The 15,323-nt window shown below is 40.6% G+C and overlaps 1 protein-coding gene across 1 annotated transcript in view; it reads right to left on the reverse strand.

Moving 5' to 3' along the window:
- Positions 1-15,323, reverse strand: part of PTCH1 (patched 1) — a gene marked incomplete in the record, with an annotated part of 1,119,051 nt that overhangs the window by 100,640 nt on the left and 1,003,088 nt on the right. Inside the window, 2 exon segments of the mRNA XM_044059325.1 lie at positions 1,742-2,276; positions 3,170-3,418. Coding sequence (XP_043915260.1) covers positions 1,746-2,276; positions 3,170-3,418 — 780 coding nt within the window.

Raw genomic sequence — 15,323 nt, forward strand, 5'->3', positions numbered from 1 at the left:
TTCTTTCACAGAGTAATGGATGCATGAAAAAGCAACTAGACTTCCAAGTTAACTAGCATGACAACTTATGCAGTACAAAGGGAAAGTGGCAAACTTCGTTTTCTGAACTTCCCTAAATTGCCATCATAGAAACATAAAAACAACAGCAGGCAAATTACAAGGACTTAGTGATGCCTTTGTAATATAAACCTTTAAGCAGACACACTTAAAAAGTTTGTGTGTTCTTTTTTAAGCACTTAATAGTGCTCTCCTCCAAATCGAACAGGGCTGTACAAGACAATCTTGGTGTAAAACTGTGTCAAACCATTCGGTCACCAAGACTAACTAGCCTTAAAGGTAGTCAAAGTAGGAATTTGTCTGACCTGTATTTATGCCATAGGCTGGGAATACATTATGTAAAGAACCTATCTCGCCAGTGAGTCTTACTTATTTGCTGGTGTACATTTGGGTCCTTACTGAGGCTGCTTGTGCAACCACTGGTTTTGTAAAGAAACAAGAGGTCAAACAGGACTTGGTCTTTCATAGCTTGAAAAGTGAGACACAGGTCACCAAGGAGCAGCCTGTAGGCTACTGAGTTTATACTCATAGCTGAATGATTTGGGGCCTTTCTTGGTAAGATATCTTTGGTATGTATAAATCAAAGCATATTGCTCTACTTGAAAGATCTCAAAGAAGGTACAGTTTCAATGATGGGTCTTACAAAGGAGCAGTACAGTGGCAAGATGATTTCTTTGGATCTTGAGGGTATTTCCTTGGAAGTTAACTGGGTGAGATAGAAAGACTTCCTGATTATGGTGGAAACATGATGACTGAATGAGAATTGTCCACAAAAGTACCCATTGTCTCTTATGCCAATGTCTACCTGAAGAGGGCTACCATTAAGAACATACCAAGTGGGAACTGTTTTTTGGATGAATGCTACAAAACTGCATAGTTTTACATTTAATCTGAGACCACTTTCAGTAAACCAGGCCTTGCTGGAGCCATTTAGTATCACTGGGTGAGTGAATAATGGTGCCAGCTTGCAGTCAATGGCAAGATAAAAACCTATATTTCTAAACAATGTCATCTCCAGAACAGAGGCAATAAAAATCAAACACTTCCCACTACTCTGATGTCAGTAAGAAAATAACAGTAAGTAAACCAAAGCTCTGGGGGTAAAACATTTGTCCATAAAATTTGTGACTTGAGTTAGATCACAAATTTCCACCATTAACGAGATGAAGTGCCAGTGACCAACCCATCGTTCTTGGATGGGATGGCAGAATAGGAATTCCTTCATTCTCAATGCAACGGCAACTATGGTACAGACCAAAGACATGGTCTGACTACATCACAGCAGCAGGACCCTCAAAGACTGAAGTGGGGCTCAAAGTGCACATTTACGAGACACTTAGCTGATGCATGCCTGCAAGGCACAGGAAGGATAAAACAGTAGGTCATAAACAAACCTAGCCCTGGCAGGCTGTATGACAGTGATGAAGCCTCCCACCATCCAGCTCCTGAATGACTAACACGCAAAAGATAGCTGCCCAATCAAAAGAAGCTGGAGCTGGGGTGAACAATTCACTTAAATAAAAAAATGTTGGTTTGCTTCGATAAACATGATAATTTTTTTCAAAACAATGAAAATGTTGTATCAAAACTCACTCAAGTACATGTTAAAAGTGAAAAGCGTTTCTCCTCTTACACAAACTACTTGTTTTGAAATATCAAACATAGCAGATATTGTAGAACTTACTGGTTCAAACTGAATTATTGCTACCCGTTGTCTCTACGTACTCCATATCTTGTAACTCCACAACCTCCACTTTTGAGTCTCTTTTGTTATATCGTACATTGAAAGGCACATGGGGATCCTCAAATGGCTCACTGCTCATTCTGTGGCTCCTCTCATGTGACGAGAAGCCTCCATAAGAGTTTGAGCTGTGCACTGCAGGATGCACAGCAACAGTGACTGAGGCAGAAGCAGATGCTGTCACAGTAGTGATAGGCTGGCAATATGCTGGCACTGAAGCACCCATGGCAGGAAAGGCTGCGTTTCTAGTACTATAAGAATGGGCTCCATGTCCTATGCGTTCCCTGTTACTAGGTCCAGAATGTCCTTCTGCAGAGCTTTCAAAAGCATCCATACGTGGTTTGCAAGGAGGCTTTTGCAGTCCTTCCCTTGACTCACATGGGTGCTGCCTACTACTTCTCCATGGTGGGTCTTGTGGCTGCTGGTGGGAAGCTGGCCTTCTCCTCGGTTGATGATGCCTCACATTTTGTGGAGCAACCTGTAAATAAACGAGAGTGGTTAATTTAACCATCAAATGTCACCACCAAATACAGCCACTACTGCTTTAGAAAATGTCTTAACCCTTCAATTTTTTTTAAGGAAGCTTCAGACAATGCAACTCCTATTTTCATATAGGTTAAATAACTTTTTTTGAGTAGTCTATCATTTGGATAGCCACACCACCTTTCTGTTACACAGGAAACAGCATTTTCTGAAATGCAGATGTTCACCTTTAACAGCTTGTCTACTTAATGAGTCTTGATTATACACTGAGTGGCCCTCCTGATCAACACAATCACCTGCAATATAACCACTGGTTAAGAGATTCTCAGACAGTCATACTGAGCTTTTCCCCAGTGCTGCAAAAATCACAGTCTCTCTCCCAGAAATAAAACAAAGTACACTGGGCCTCCTCATGCAAAGTGGCAACAACAGATCTCCCAACACATACATGCACACACTTGAAATAATCAACATCTGGCTTTATACATCACTCTTCTGTTACTTCTAACAAATATTCATATTAATTACTACGCTTCAAAGTTTAGCTTGTTCCCACACATTACAAATATTGACTAGTAAATGCTCAACTATTTAAACATCATTTTCAGACTGGCCTCACCACTTGAGAACTCTTACTGGAGTGCTCTCATTAACAGCACAAGTTGTAAGCAGGGCACACTAGGAACACTGAAACATCAAGTTTAGAGAATGAAGTCTAGCTCTCCACAAACAAAACCAGCAAACATTTCGACAATTCCCAGCCTTCAACTACCACAGCTGAAGTATAAAGATTCCTGGAAGCAGAAACATGGAAAAAAAGCTTGAAGTTCTTTATAGAAAAAAAGGGCTATATTTAGAGAAACAGTATGAAGAAAGGCCAGTGCTTACAGCAGTGCGAGGAAAGACTGGATTTTCAGTGGCCTGAAGCGCAACCTGCTGGAATGGACCTTGGCTAGCTTCACAATGATGGAGTTCACTGCCAATTCCAGATTCTGTAGTCTGTGAACTGTACTCAGAGTCTGAAGAGTCTGATGCATTCTGTGTCTGACTTGGCTGGTTGGCTGCAAACCTTACAACGTGCGGAGGTGGCTCTTGTAAGGGTGTGGGCAATCTGCTTCCACCATCACTTGGAGACACCTGGATAGAACAAACAGGTAATGTAAAAACATTTTCTGAGCTACTGAGAAATGGTACACAACAATTTTAAATGGGCACACAGTCAATGCTCTACTTGTCTACAATCCATTTTAGGAAAATGCTTTTAAAAATTAATTGAACTAGAACATCTACTTTTTGTACTATTTTTTAATGATGTAGAGTATATATTCATGCCAAAGCAAACTCAAATATGAAAAATATTGTAAATGCTGTTGCTATGCTGTTTTCATTCTCAGTCCTGCCTGTGGTCTTTGAAGGGAGCCATCATGATGATGTTACTTCTACGTAACAGTTGTGTTGCAAAAAGCAGACAGATCTGCTCAATTTAAAACTTTAAATCTGAATCTGAAATTAGCATACAGACAGGATGGCAGCAGGCATAAACGTGCAATAATATGGTGTATGGCCCTGTAAAGGCAGAATCAATTAAACTGTTAACCTCAACCAAAATTCTAACAAAAATCCATTACTCTCCATTAAGGCTTAGACAGGACCTCTGTCAACATTCTGTGAACACTGGTAGCTGTGTGAGACAGTTTTAAAAGTAGTCCTCTATTCTTTGAGCTATACATCAAGCACAGAAAACTGACTGTGAAAGACTATTAACATTAAATAAGTACTGCAATATGAACAAAACAAAAAAAGTACAGTTGTATACCTACCATAAATGTAGACGTTTGAGTGTATTCACTGTTGCAGTCATTACAATTGGGTTATCCTGCTGGCAGGCTACCCGCAGTCGGCCTGAATTCCAAAGTCCTGGTCTGGCACTGGTTGCTGTCGCCTCCTCCCTGACGTCAGTGTGCCAGCGGTATAAAAGATGCAGCAGACGCCATTTTTCTTCAGTTTTTCTTGCCCCAGATGTCAGGTGCCCCCAAAAGGGTAGGCTAATTTATGCCAATAAACATGCATGCAGTAAAGTAAAGCTCTACCTTCATCTACAAGCAAATACACCACATAGGTTGTATAGAATAGAGAAGTACAGATAAGCCCCAGCAAAGGAAAGGGGGATGGTGGGTGGGTAACCTGGACTGCAACAGTGAATACACTCGTACATCTACATTTATGGTAGGTACAAAACTGTACTATGTTCGTGTTTCACTGTTAGTCATTACAATTGGGTTGAATCCCAAAGCTAAGGTTGGGCGGCTGGGGCTAAATAGGATTAGGAGAGGCTATGAGGCCTGGCAGAACTGCAGTGGCAAAGCCTGCCCTGGATTTAGAGTAAAGAGGTAAGTGATAGTGCTTGGTGAAAGTGTGTACTGAACTCCAAGTTGCAGCCTCTAAGATGTCTTTGGTTGGTACTCCTCTGAGGAAGGCTGCTGAAGTGGCTGCTGCTCTAGTTGAATGTGGTCTAATGCCTTTAGGCACTGATTTGCCATACTGTGAATAGCAGAAACAAATGCAATGGCCTATCCATTTTGAAATAGTCTGCGTTGAGATAGCCTTTCCTTGTGATCCTGCAGCATATGCCACTAAAAGTTGTTCAGTCTTTCTGAAAGCTTTGGTTATGTCCAAGTAGAAGCGTAGCTGCCTGTGAATGTCCAAAGAATGCAGACGTCTCTCACCCTTATTCTGTGAGTTTGGATAAAAGGTAGGCAAATTAATTGTTTGATTCAGGGCCACAGTGGACACTACCTTAGGCATAAATGTTGGGTTTGCCCTCAGAGAAACCCTGTCCTGATGGAAAATGATAAAAGGTTCCACAGCCATGAGTGCCTGTAACTCTGAGACTCATCTTGCAGAGGTTATTGCTACGAGCAGAGCTGTTTTCCAGGATAAGAATTTTATATCAGCTGTAGAGGCTGGCTCAAAAGGAGGCAGTGTGAGTTTTTCCAAGACATAAATTAGGTCCCATGCAGGTATTGGTGCTCTCCTTGGAGGTCTTATGTTTTTTTGCCCCTCTGAGGTACTGCCATAGTAATGGATGAGAAAAAAATAGGTGGTTCTGTATTGTAATGAGCTGAAATGGCAAAGGCATGAATCTTAATTGATGAAAAGGATAGGCCTTTGTCCAGCATCTCAGTTAAGTATTGCAAAATCTGAGGAATATTTGGTAGAATCGTGTCAAACCCTTGCGCCTGGTTCCAAGCACAGAATCTCTTCCATTTTTATGCCTAATATTTTCTGGTGCTAGGCCTCCTGGCCTCCAAAATAACATCCATCGCTGCTTTAGAGAGAGGTGTGTTTTGAATGGTTACATTATCTGCCATGCTGCCAGATTTAAGGTCCCGAGTTGGCTGAGCAGGATCTGACTGTTTTGTTGGGTCAATAAGTGAGGGATTTGAGGTAATGTCCAGGCTGGGCATTGAGACAAGTTTTTCAGGATTGGGTACCAGTGCTGGCAGGGCCAGTCTGGGGCAATCAGCATCATTTTTGGCTTCTCTTATCTGACCTTTAGGAGTACCTTGGGGAGGAGAGGCAGTGGGGGAAAGGCATATACTGTTAAGTTTTTCCACCTGAAAGATAGAGCATCCACTTTCCATGCTTGCTTGTGATAAGTCCTTGTGCAGAACCTCTGAAGTTGGCAGTTGTGAGGGGAGGCAAATAGGTCTATATCTGGGCATCCACAATTCCTTGTTATCATGCTGAAGACTTGTGGATCCAGTTTCCACTCATGGGGATCCATTAGGTTTCTGCTTAGTTAGTCTGCCAGAGAATTTATTTTTCCTGGCAGGTATTGTGCTTGCAGATGTACTTGGTAAGTCAATCCTGTGTCCCACAAAGTCATGGCTACTCTGCAGGGGGGGGGGGGGGTAGGAATGTGTGCCTCCCTGCTTGTTTATGTACCACATGACTGTAGTATTGTCCGTCTTTATCAATAGTTGTCCTGGAAGAAGTAGATCATTGAAGGCTGTCAGGGCATTTTAAACAGCTAGCATCTCTTTTTGATTGATATGTAGATGCATCTGACTTGCGGGCCATGTGCCCTGAATACCTCTTCCTGCCATATGTGCCCCCCAGGCATAATCTGATGCATCTGTTGTTAATGTCTGCCTGGCTGTGGGTAAAGTGAATGGCTGTCCCTTGTTGTGGTGACAGGCCTTTGCCCACCATCGAAACTCCTGTTGTAGGCAGGGAATGAGGGTAATTATTGTTTCCAGGCTGTGGCAATGTTGAGTCCAAACACTTTTTAGATACCAATGTAGTTTCCTCATATGCAGTCTTGCATATGGAATTGGCAGAATGCAGGATGCCATGAATCCCAATGCCTGCAGAATTTTTCTTGCAGATAACTGGGTCTTTGTTGCCAACCGTTTGAAATAAGTAGTCAGCTGTCTTTGTCTGGCAGGAGATAAGCCATCTGGGCAGTTGTATTTAAGCTTGCACCCAGGAATATTATCTCTTGTGAGGGTACTAGTTTTGATTTATTTTCGTTTACTGTGTACCCTAAGCATGTTAGTAATCTTTTCACAAACGCCAGATGCTGTAGTAGAATGTCCTTGTTCTCTGCTTGAATAAGGCAATCATCTAAGTAAGGATAAATTTGTATTCCTCTGTCTGCAAAATGCAATTACTGGTGCCAGGCATTTTGTGAAAACCCTGGGCGCAGTAGATAAGCCAAAGGGCAGTGCAGAGAATTGGTAGTGCATTGAGTCAGCTATAAATCTGAGGTATCTTCTGCATGAGTGTCTGATTGGGACAAGCAGGTATGCTTCTTTTAGGTCTAAAGTCATAAGCCATGCCTTCTTGCCCAGCATGGGCAGAAGCTGCTGCAGAGTCAACATTTTGAATTTCGGAATATCCAGAAATGTGTTTAGAATAGACAGGTCCAGTACTGGTCTCCAGGCGTTGTCCTTTCTGGGCACCAAGAACAGTCGAGTAAAATCCTAGTCCCTGCTCTTGCTGTGGTACTCGCTGAATGGCCCTCATGTCCAGGAGGGATGAAACTTGTTTTTGTGCCTCTGCCCATTGATTGTGTGGCAGGTCTGGCATTCCGCTTGCCCTTGGCAGGGTATCAAAATGGAACCTGTAGCCTTGTGACACTATATTCAGGACCCATTTGTCCTGGGTGATAATGTGCCAATTTTGAGAAAAAAGTGCTAGTTTTCCCCCTAAAGGAGCTGCCAGAAGATAAGTGCTTGGTGCTGGCAGGGGAAGTCATTGAGACTGTTTCCTGTATGGCTGTGATTCATCTTCTCTGCTTTTGGAGGTAGAAGCACCCCATTGTTTAGACCTGTATGAGCCCTGGGGCTGGGATCTGCCTCTGGGGCGTCTGCTTCTGCCTCTTTCTGGCCTGTCTGACACTGGAAAGGACCAATTCTTTGCAGGCCAGTTCCTGCTAAATCTGGGAGGTTGAACCTGTAAGAAATCCTTGACTGTTTGCATAGATTTAGCTTTGTCCTCCATTTTCTTCAACACCTCTTCTGCTTTAACACCAAACAAGGTATCATGCTGTAATGGAGCATCTAATAATTTTGCTTTAACATGACCTGGCAGACTCTGTTCCTTTAACCAAGCATGCCTCCTAATGACAGAACCCGTAACAGCGGCCCTGCAGGAGGCCTCCAGAGAATCAAAGCCACATTGCAAAGTATACTTTCCCACTTGTTCAGCTGCATGCAATAAATCCTGCATTTCTTTGTTTTCTGTACAATCAAATAAGATAAAAACCAGGAACAGTCCAACAAATTGAGAAATAATAAAAAAGCTCTGTTCCAAAACGTTGACAAGTACACCAGCACTGCGACAGTATAATCCTTCAGTTACGAACCACTACTTTGACTGTTGTTTAAAAAACCATTTATTGAAGACAAATAAAAACAAAAAACATTCGGTTAAGCGCTTTCATCGATTCAGACTTCCTCAGAACAATACAAATAATTTATCCAGTTCTTATATACCATCTTTTTCAGTCACATGTTAGTCCCCATTACTGACTTAAAGTGCTAGTGCTTTTCATAAATACATCCTTTTGTAATATTATTACAGAACAGTTCATATTGAAAAGTTTTTATTCTACTCTAAAAAACACATTAATAATTATTCTAAAATACCTTAAAAATTACCTAAAAATTAATAATATTATGGACATTGTTGGATCATTACATTTAAACAATTTTATTAAATTATGTGTTAGCTTCTAAGATGGGTTTAATGGACAAATATTCATTAATCCCTGGGGAAACAGATGCATTTAATTTAATTTGCCATATAATCTCTTTTTCCCCCACTATTTTCTTTATATTGCCTCCTCTGGGGTTAATTTTAACCAATTCCAATATCCCAAAGTGAAAACCTGAACATCCTTGGTTTTCAGACAGATGCTTCCACAATGCATTCCTCTCATCTTTCTTTTGTATACTATAAAGGTGTTCATATATTCTATTTCTCAGGCATCTGGTAGTCTTCCCTACATAAAAAACTGAACATTTTGTACACTTAGCTAAGTATACCAGATGCCTGGCTCTACAGTTGCCCCTTTGAAACCATACTTTGGTCCTATTAATGTCATTTAATATAAGACAAGGGGTTGTTATAATATATTGGCACTGCTTACAAGTCCCACACTTTTGGGTACCTTTAATAATACCTTCCTTGGGTTTGATTTTCCTTTCCAGTAATTTCTTCATGTTACTACCATTTTTGTAAACACATACTGGTTTCTCCCCTACTATTTTAGATATTTCACCATCTATCTTGGTGATGTTCCAGTGTTTCTCCAAAATTTTCCTAATTTCTCCACTGTGTTTACCAAATCTAAGTATGCATGCTCTACCATATTCATTATCTGTCCTTTTATTATCTAAATTTCCATCAATATCTGTAGTTGGTTGATTACAATTAACATGCGTGTCATCATTTCCCAATAATGGTTTATATTTTTTTCCCCATTCTCTCAACACATAGTTTGTGGCATCACTCACTAATTCATAAGGATACCCTCTATCCAAAAAGTAATCACCTATCTTTTTTAGTTCATTCCCTAGATCCTTCCCTTGGGATGTCATCCTGGCCGCTCTAATACATTGGCCTTTAACTATATTTCTTTTCTGGATCATGGGGTGACTACTATGGTATTCAAGGTAAGAATTACTAAATAGGTTCATAGGTTCATACTAGGCTATCTGCCCGAGGGCATTTACAAGCCTAGCCCATAGTTTTGTGGCTTACGCCACCCCTTTAGTATGGGGAACTATACCCATTATTTTGCTGTGCCTCTGTCGAGCAGTGACACTGAGGTAATCCCTGGGGTATATCTGCGATCTCCCATCCATTGGTCAAGATTTCTCTTGAACAAGGCCAGCGAGGTGCTCTGCCTCACATATACCGGGATTTTATTCCACAGCATAGGGAGTCTTTGGGTGATGAATCTATCCCTCCAGCACGTCCTATTAATAGCCATGTCGAGGTTTAAGTCTCCCGCCCTTGTGGCTCTGACGGATCTAGACTTTTTGAGGTGAAACATATTCATCAAATCTGGGTTTGACATGGCCTTGTATGTTAGGCAAAGGTCACCTCTGAGCAAGCGGTAAGCGACTGAATAGAGCTGGAGTTCTTTAAGTCGGGCAGCATAGGACAGATGTTTGAGACCCTTTATCCTTTTGGTGAGGAACTTTTGTGGCCTCTCCAGCTGCTGCAAGTGTCGGGTCAGATACATTCCGAATGGGGCATTGTACTCAATCATTGGTCTGATGAGTGATGAGTATAGGGAGACTATGACCTCCCTTGATCTAGATGAGAATCCCTTCATGGTAAGGTGGGCAATGTAGAAGGTCTTCCTAACTACTTTAGCTACATGGGTGTCGAATGACAGACTACTATCAACCTGGGTCCCCAGGTCCTTGATAACTTCTTCTGTGCTCAGTGGATTGCCACCTATTTGGTAGCTAGGGGTAACCTTGTTTTTCCCGAAGGGTATGACTATGCATTTTTTGGCATTTAACTTTAGGCCATGGCTCTGGCACCAGTTATCCGTTTCTGTGAGACCCTTCTGAAGGATATCTGTGTCAGATGTGTTTTCTACTATGGCGCCCAGTTTGCAGTCAATGTTAATTTCCTATATATATTGGATTTAAATCTCCCATCTTCGAGGGTAATCATGGTGTCCAAATAGGGTATTGAAATTTGGTTTTGACTAAAAGTGAACTTTATTACATCACTGCAGGTGTTCAAATAGACCTTAAACCTGTCTAGTTCTAGTTTATTTCCGTTCCATGTAATAAAAATATCATCTAAAAAACAGAAATAACACCCTAAATAGGAAGACCACTCAGAGCTCAAAATAAATTCTTCTTCCCAACTAGTCAAAAAAAGGTTGGCAAACATAGGGGCACATGCAGCTCCCATCGCCACCCCTTTCTTTTGTCTATAGTACTCCCCTTCAAACATTATGTAATTGTGGGACAATACTATATCCATAAACTCTGTTATTAATAATAACAAAGAGTTCTTTTACACCCCCGTTGAATAATTTATTAGCCACTTATGAGAAAATGGTAGTAGAAGAAATTTATGAATATGGGCGAAAAAGTGTTTTAAAAAGACTAGGTTGGAACCTAAGTAAGGATGAAGCAATTATATTAAAGGAAATGCAGTTAGACCACACCTTGAGAATAATGAAACCTGATAAGGGAGGGGGGGCAGTGCTTTATGACAAGGTAGAATACATTGGTAAAATGAATGATATTTTAATTAATTCAGGCAATTATGAGGCTATTTCACTTAATGAAGTCAATATTGGATATCATAAAGTAGATTTAATATTAGAAGACCTCTTATTAGAGGACAGGATTGATGGGGAATTATATAAGTTTTTGAAAGTTGATTACCCAATTATAGGAACCATTATAGGGATACCGAAGGTTCATAAAGATGCTATTAACCCCCCCATTTAGGCCTATTATATCTGGCAGTAATTCTAAAACTTTTCCTTATGGAAAAGTGATAGATAAATGGCTTAAACCCATTTATAAGAAAATTCCACAAATAATTATAGATTCATGGGATTTTTTGAGAAGACTAAAGCCTGAAATAGCCCAGAAAGCAGAATGGTTGGTTACTATAGACGCAGTAGACTTTTTTCCAGCATTCCCAAGGATGAAGGAATGTTAAGGTTTCAGGATTGTATTATGAAGAAAAGTGACATCTCCTGGGATAGAACATTATTAATAACAGAGTTTATGGATATAGTATTGTCCCACAATTACATAATGTTTGAAGGGGAGTACTATAGACAAAAGAAAGGGGTGGCGATGGGAGCTGCATGTGCCCCTATGTTTGCCAACCTTTTTTTGACTAGTTGGGAAGAAGAATTTATTTTGAGCTCCGAGTGGTCTTCCTATTTAGGGTATTATTTCCGTTTTTTAGATGATATTTTTATTACATGGAACGGAAATAAATTAGAACTAGACAGGTTTAAGGTCTATTTGAACACCTGCAGTGATGTAATAAAGTTCACTTTTAGTCAAAACCAAATTTCAATACCCTATTTGGACACCATGATTACCCTCGAAGATGGGAGATTTAAATCCAATATATATAGGAAATTAACATTTAGTAATTCTTACCTTGAATACCATAGTAGTCACCCCATGATCCAGAAAAGAAATATAGTTAAAGGCCAATGTATTAGAGCGGCCAGGATGACATCCCAAGGGAAGGATCTAGTGAATGAACTAAAAAAGATAGGTGATTACTTTTTGGATAGAGGGTATCCTTATGAATTAGTGAGTGATGCCACAAACTATGTGTTGAGAGAATGGGGAAAAAATATAAACCATTATTGGGAAATGATGACACACATGTTAATTGTAATCAACCAACTACAGATATTGATGGAAATTTAGATAATAAAAGGACAGATAATGAATATGGTAGAGCATGCATACTTAGATTTGGTAAACACAGTGGAGAAATTAGGAAAATTTTGGAGAAACACTGGAACATCACCAAGATAGATGGTGAAATATCTAAAATAGTAGGGGAGAAACCAGTATGTGTTTACAAAAATGGTAGTAACATGAAGAAATTACTGGAAAGGAAAATCAAACCCAAGGAAGGTATTATTAAAGGTACCCAAAAGTGTGGGACTTGTAAGCAGTGCCAATATATTATAACAACCCCTTGTCTTATATTAAATGACATTAATAGGACCAAAGTATGGTTTCAAAGGGGCAACTGTAGAGCCAGGCATCTGGTATACTTAGCTAAGTGTACAAAATGTTCAGTTTTTTATGCAGGGAAGACTACCAGATGCCTGAGAAATAGAATATATGAACACCTTTATAGTATACAAAAGAAAGATGAGAGGAATGCATTGTGGAAGCATCTGTCTGAAAACCAAGGATGTTCAGGTTTTCACTTTGGGATATTGGAATTGGTTAAAATTAACCCCAGAGGAGGCAATATAAAGAAAATAGTGGGGGGAAAAGAGATTATATGGCAAATTAAATTAAATACATCTGTTTCCCCAGGGATTAATGAATATTTGTCCATTAAACCCATCTTAGAAGCTAACACATAATTTAATAAAATTGTTTAAATGTAATGATCCAACAATGTCCATAATATTATTAATTTTTAGGTAATTTTTAAGGTATTTTAGAATAATTATTAATGTGTTTTTAGAGTAGAATAAAAACTTTTCAATATGAACTGTTCTGTAATAATATTACAAAAGGATGTATTTATGAAAAGCACTAGCACTTTAAGTCAGTAATGGGGACTAACATGTGACTGAAAAAGATGGTATATAAGAACTGGATAAATTATTTGTATTGTTCTGAGGAAGTCTAAATCGATGAAAGCGCTTAACCGAATGGTTTTTGTTTTTATTTGTCTTCAATAAATGTTTTTTTAAACAACAGTCAAAGTAGTGGTTCGTAATTGAAGGATTATACTGTCGCAGTGCTGGTGTACTTGTCAACGTTTTGGAACAGAGCTTTTTTATTATTTCTCAATTTCTGTACAATCAGAATTTGTCAACATTTTCTGTTTAAGTAGTGGCCTAAGATATTGCTGATATTTAACCATATGAAACTGACAATTTAAGGCCCTTCCAGCCAAGGTAGCAGAAATGTAAATCTTTTTCCCCCATCTGTCCAGGGCCCTTGAATCCCTATCAGAGGGGATAGGGTTTTTTGCAGTGGCTGCCTTGACCCCTTTGGGACCCTGAGATATAGTTTCTGGGTCAGCAGCAGGGTTTTTATAAAGAAATTCATGTGAATCAGGGACCCTGTAGTATCTGTCTGGCTTAACAGGAGCTGGTGGTAAAGAGTCAGGAGTGAGACTGGACACTGTAAATACATCATCTACAATGTCTAAAACAGGAGGAATAGCAAGGGGCCCTGTGCTGAGGTAGCAAAAGAAAATCTCTGAGCCTTTTCTTAGATTCTGAGTAATCTTGGCTCTCCCAATGGAAATGCTCCCTCATGGTATGCAGGGTCTCCCCAAAAGAGTAATCCTCAGGAGGAGAGGCTGAAGGGATAGATTCTTCAGCATCAGAATCCTCATAGGGAGGAAGAGAGTATCCCTGTTTAGAAGAGGAATTGGAGGAAATGGAAACCTGATCTGAAGATTCATATTCTGTCTCTTGCCTAGGTCTCTTTCAGGAGGGGGATGGGAACCCCTGATCAAAGTAATTAGGTCTTCGGCCATTTTATGCATCTGTTTTTTAGGCATGGAGACCTGTCCAGGGGAATGATGTACTTGTTTCTTTGTCTTTAGAGGTGCTTTAGTCTTTGCCTTTGAAGCTGAAGTTGTTTTCACATATAACTGTGTAGGCCTGAAAACACCCTCAGAAGCCGATACCTGCTCAGCGGCACCAGACCCATCTGAGGGAATTGTTTCCGAGGCTCCAATACCTTGAGTTTCCAGCGGCCTAGTTGGCTCCACGTGGGAGTCGGAAGCGGCCTGTGGCTCTGAGGTAGCGGGCATCTGGGGCTGTGAAAGTGCCAGAGAACCGGCGATTGGCCTAGCCGAAGCCTCGTAGTCGGTTTTGGACCTCGGATGCCTGTCCTTTTCTTTGTCCTTGCACTTTTTGTAAATTCCGGTAGTCAGCTGTTCCGGCGGCATTATATAATTAAATCTTCTGCCAAAATAATGAAATGCAAAGTCGTACCGACACTTAATAGTGCATTGATTAAATCTAGCACAAAACCGACAACTAGCAACATCGTGATCACGGCGTAGGCAAGGAATACAGTAAGAATGAAAATCCTTATGAGGTATTTGCTTCCCACAAGAAATACAATTAACTTTTTCTGACATCAGTCTGGAGCAAGAAAAAAAGTTTCCCCAACGGGGTACTTGGCTTTAATGAAGACTTTGGATCTGAAATTCGAACTTGAAAATCTCAGGAGTTGGCCGACCGGCACTTGCAAACTGCTTTTGCTTCGGGCACCGTGCGGCAAGAAAGACTGTAGAAAAATGGCGCGGCTGTATCTTTTATACCCCTGGTGCACTGACGTCAGGGAGGAGGCGACAACAACCGGCGCCGGACCAGGACTTTGGAATTCAGGCCGACTGCGGGTAGCCTGCCAGCAGGATAACCCAACTGTAATGACTGCAATAGTGAAACAAGATGAACATAAGCAATTGCTAAAAAGTACAGTTTTGTACCTACCATAAATGTAGATGTTCGAGTGCTCATACAGCTGCAGTCATTACAGATGGGTTATCCTGCTGTCAGGCGGGTCCTCAGTCGGCCGAATTCCACGTCGGTTGTCGTCGCTTCTTTCCCGACGTTAGAGCGGCAGGGGTACAAAAGAGGCAGCAGACGCCATTTTCTTCAGTTTTTCTTGCCCCAGATGTCAGGTGCCCCCAGAAGGAAGGCAAAACATAAAGTTATGCAAACATGCAATCTAGAATAATCAAAAAACAGTAGCTGCAGGCAAATACACCATAAGAGAATACCCCAAATAGGTTGTATGATAAGGTGTTT

The sequence above is a fragment of the Protopterus annectens genome, chromosome 17.part0 (assembly GCF_019279795.1).
Source record: "Protopterus annectens isolate FY-2018-M chromosome 17.part0, PAN1.0, whole genome shotgun sequence".
Classification (NCBI taxonomy): domain Eukaryota; kingdom Metazoa; phylum Chordata; order Ceratodontiformes; family Protopteridae; genus Protopterus; species Protopterus annectens.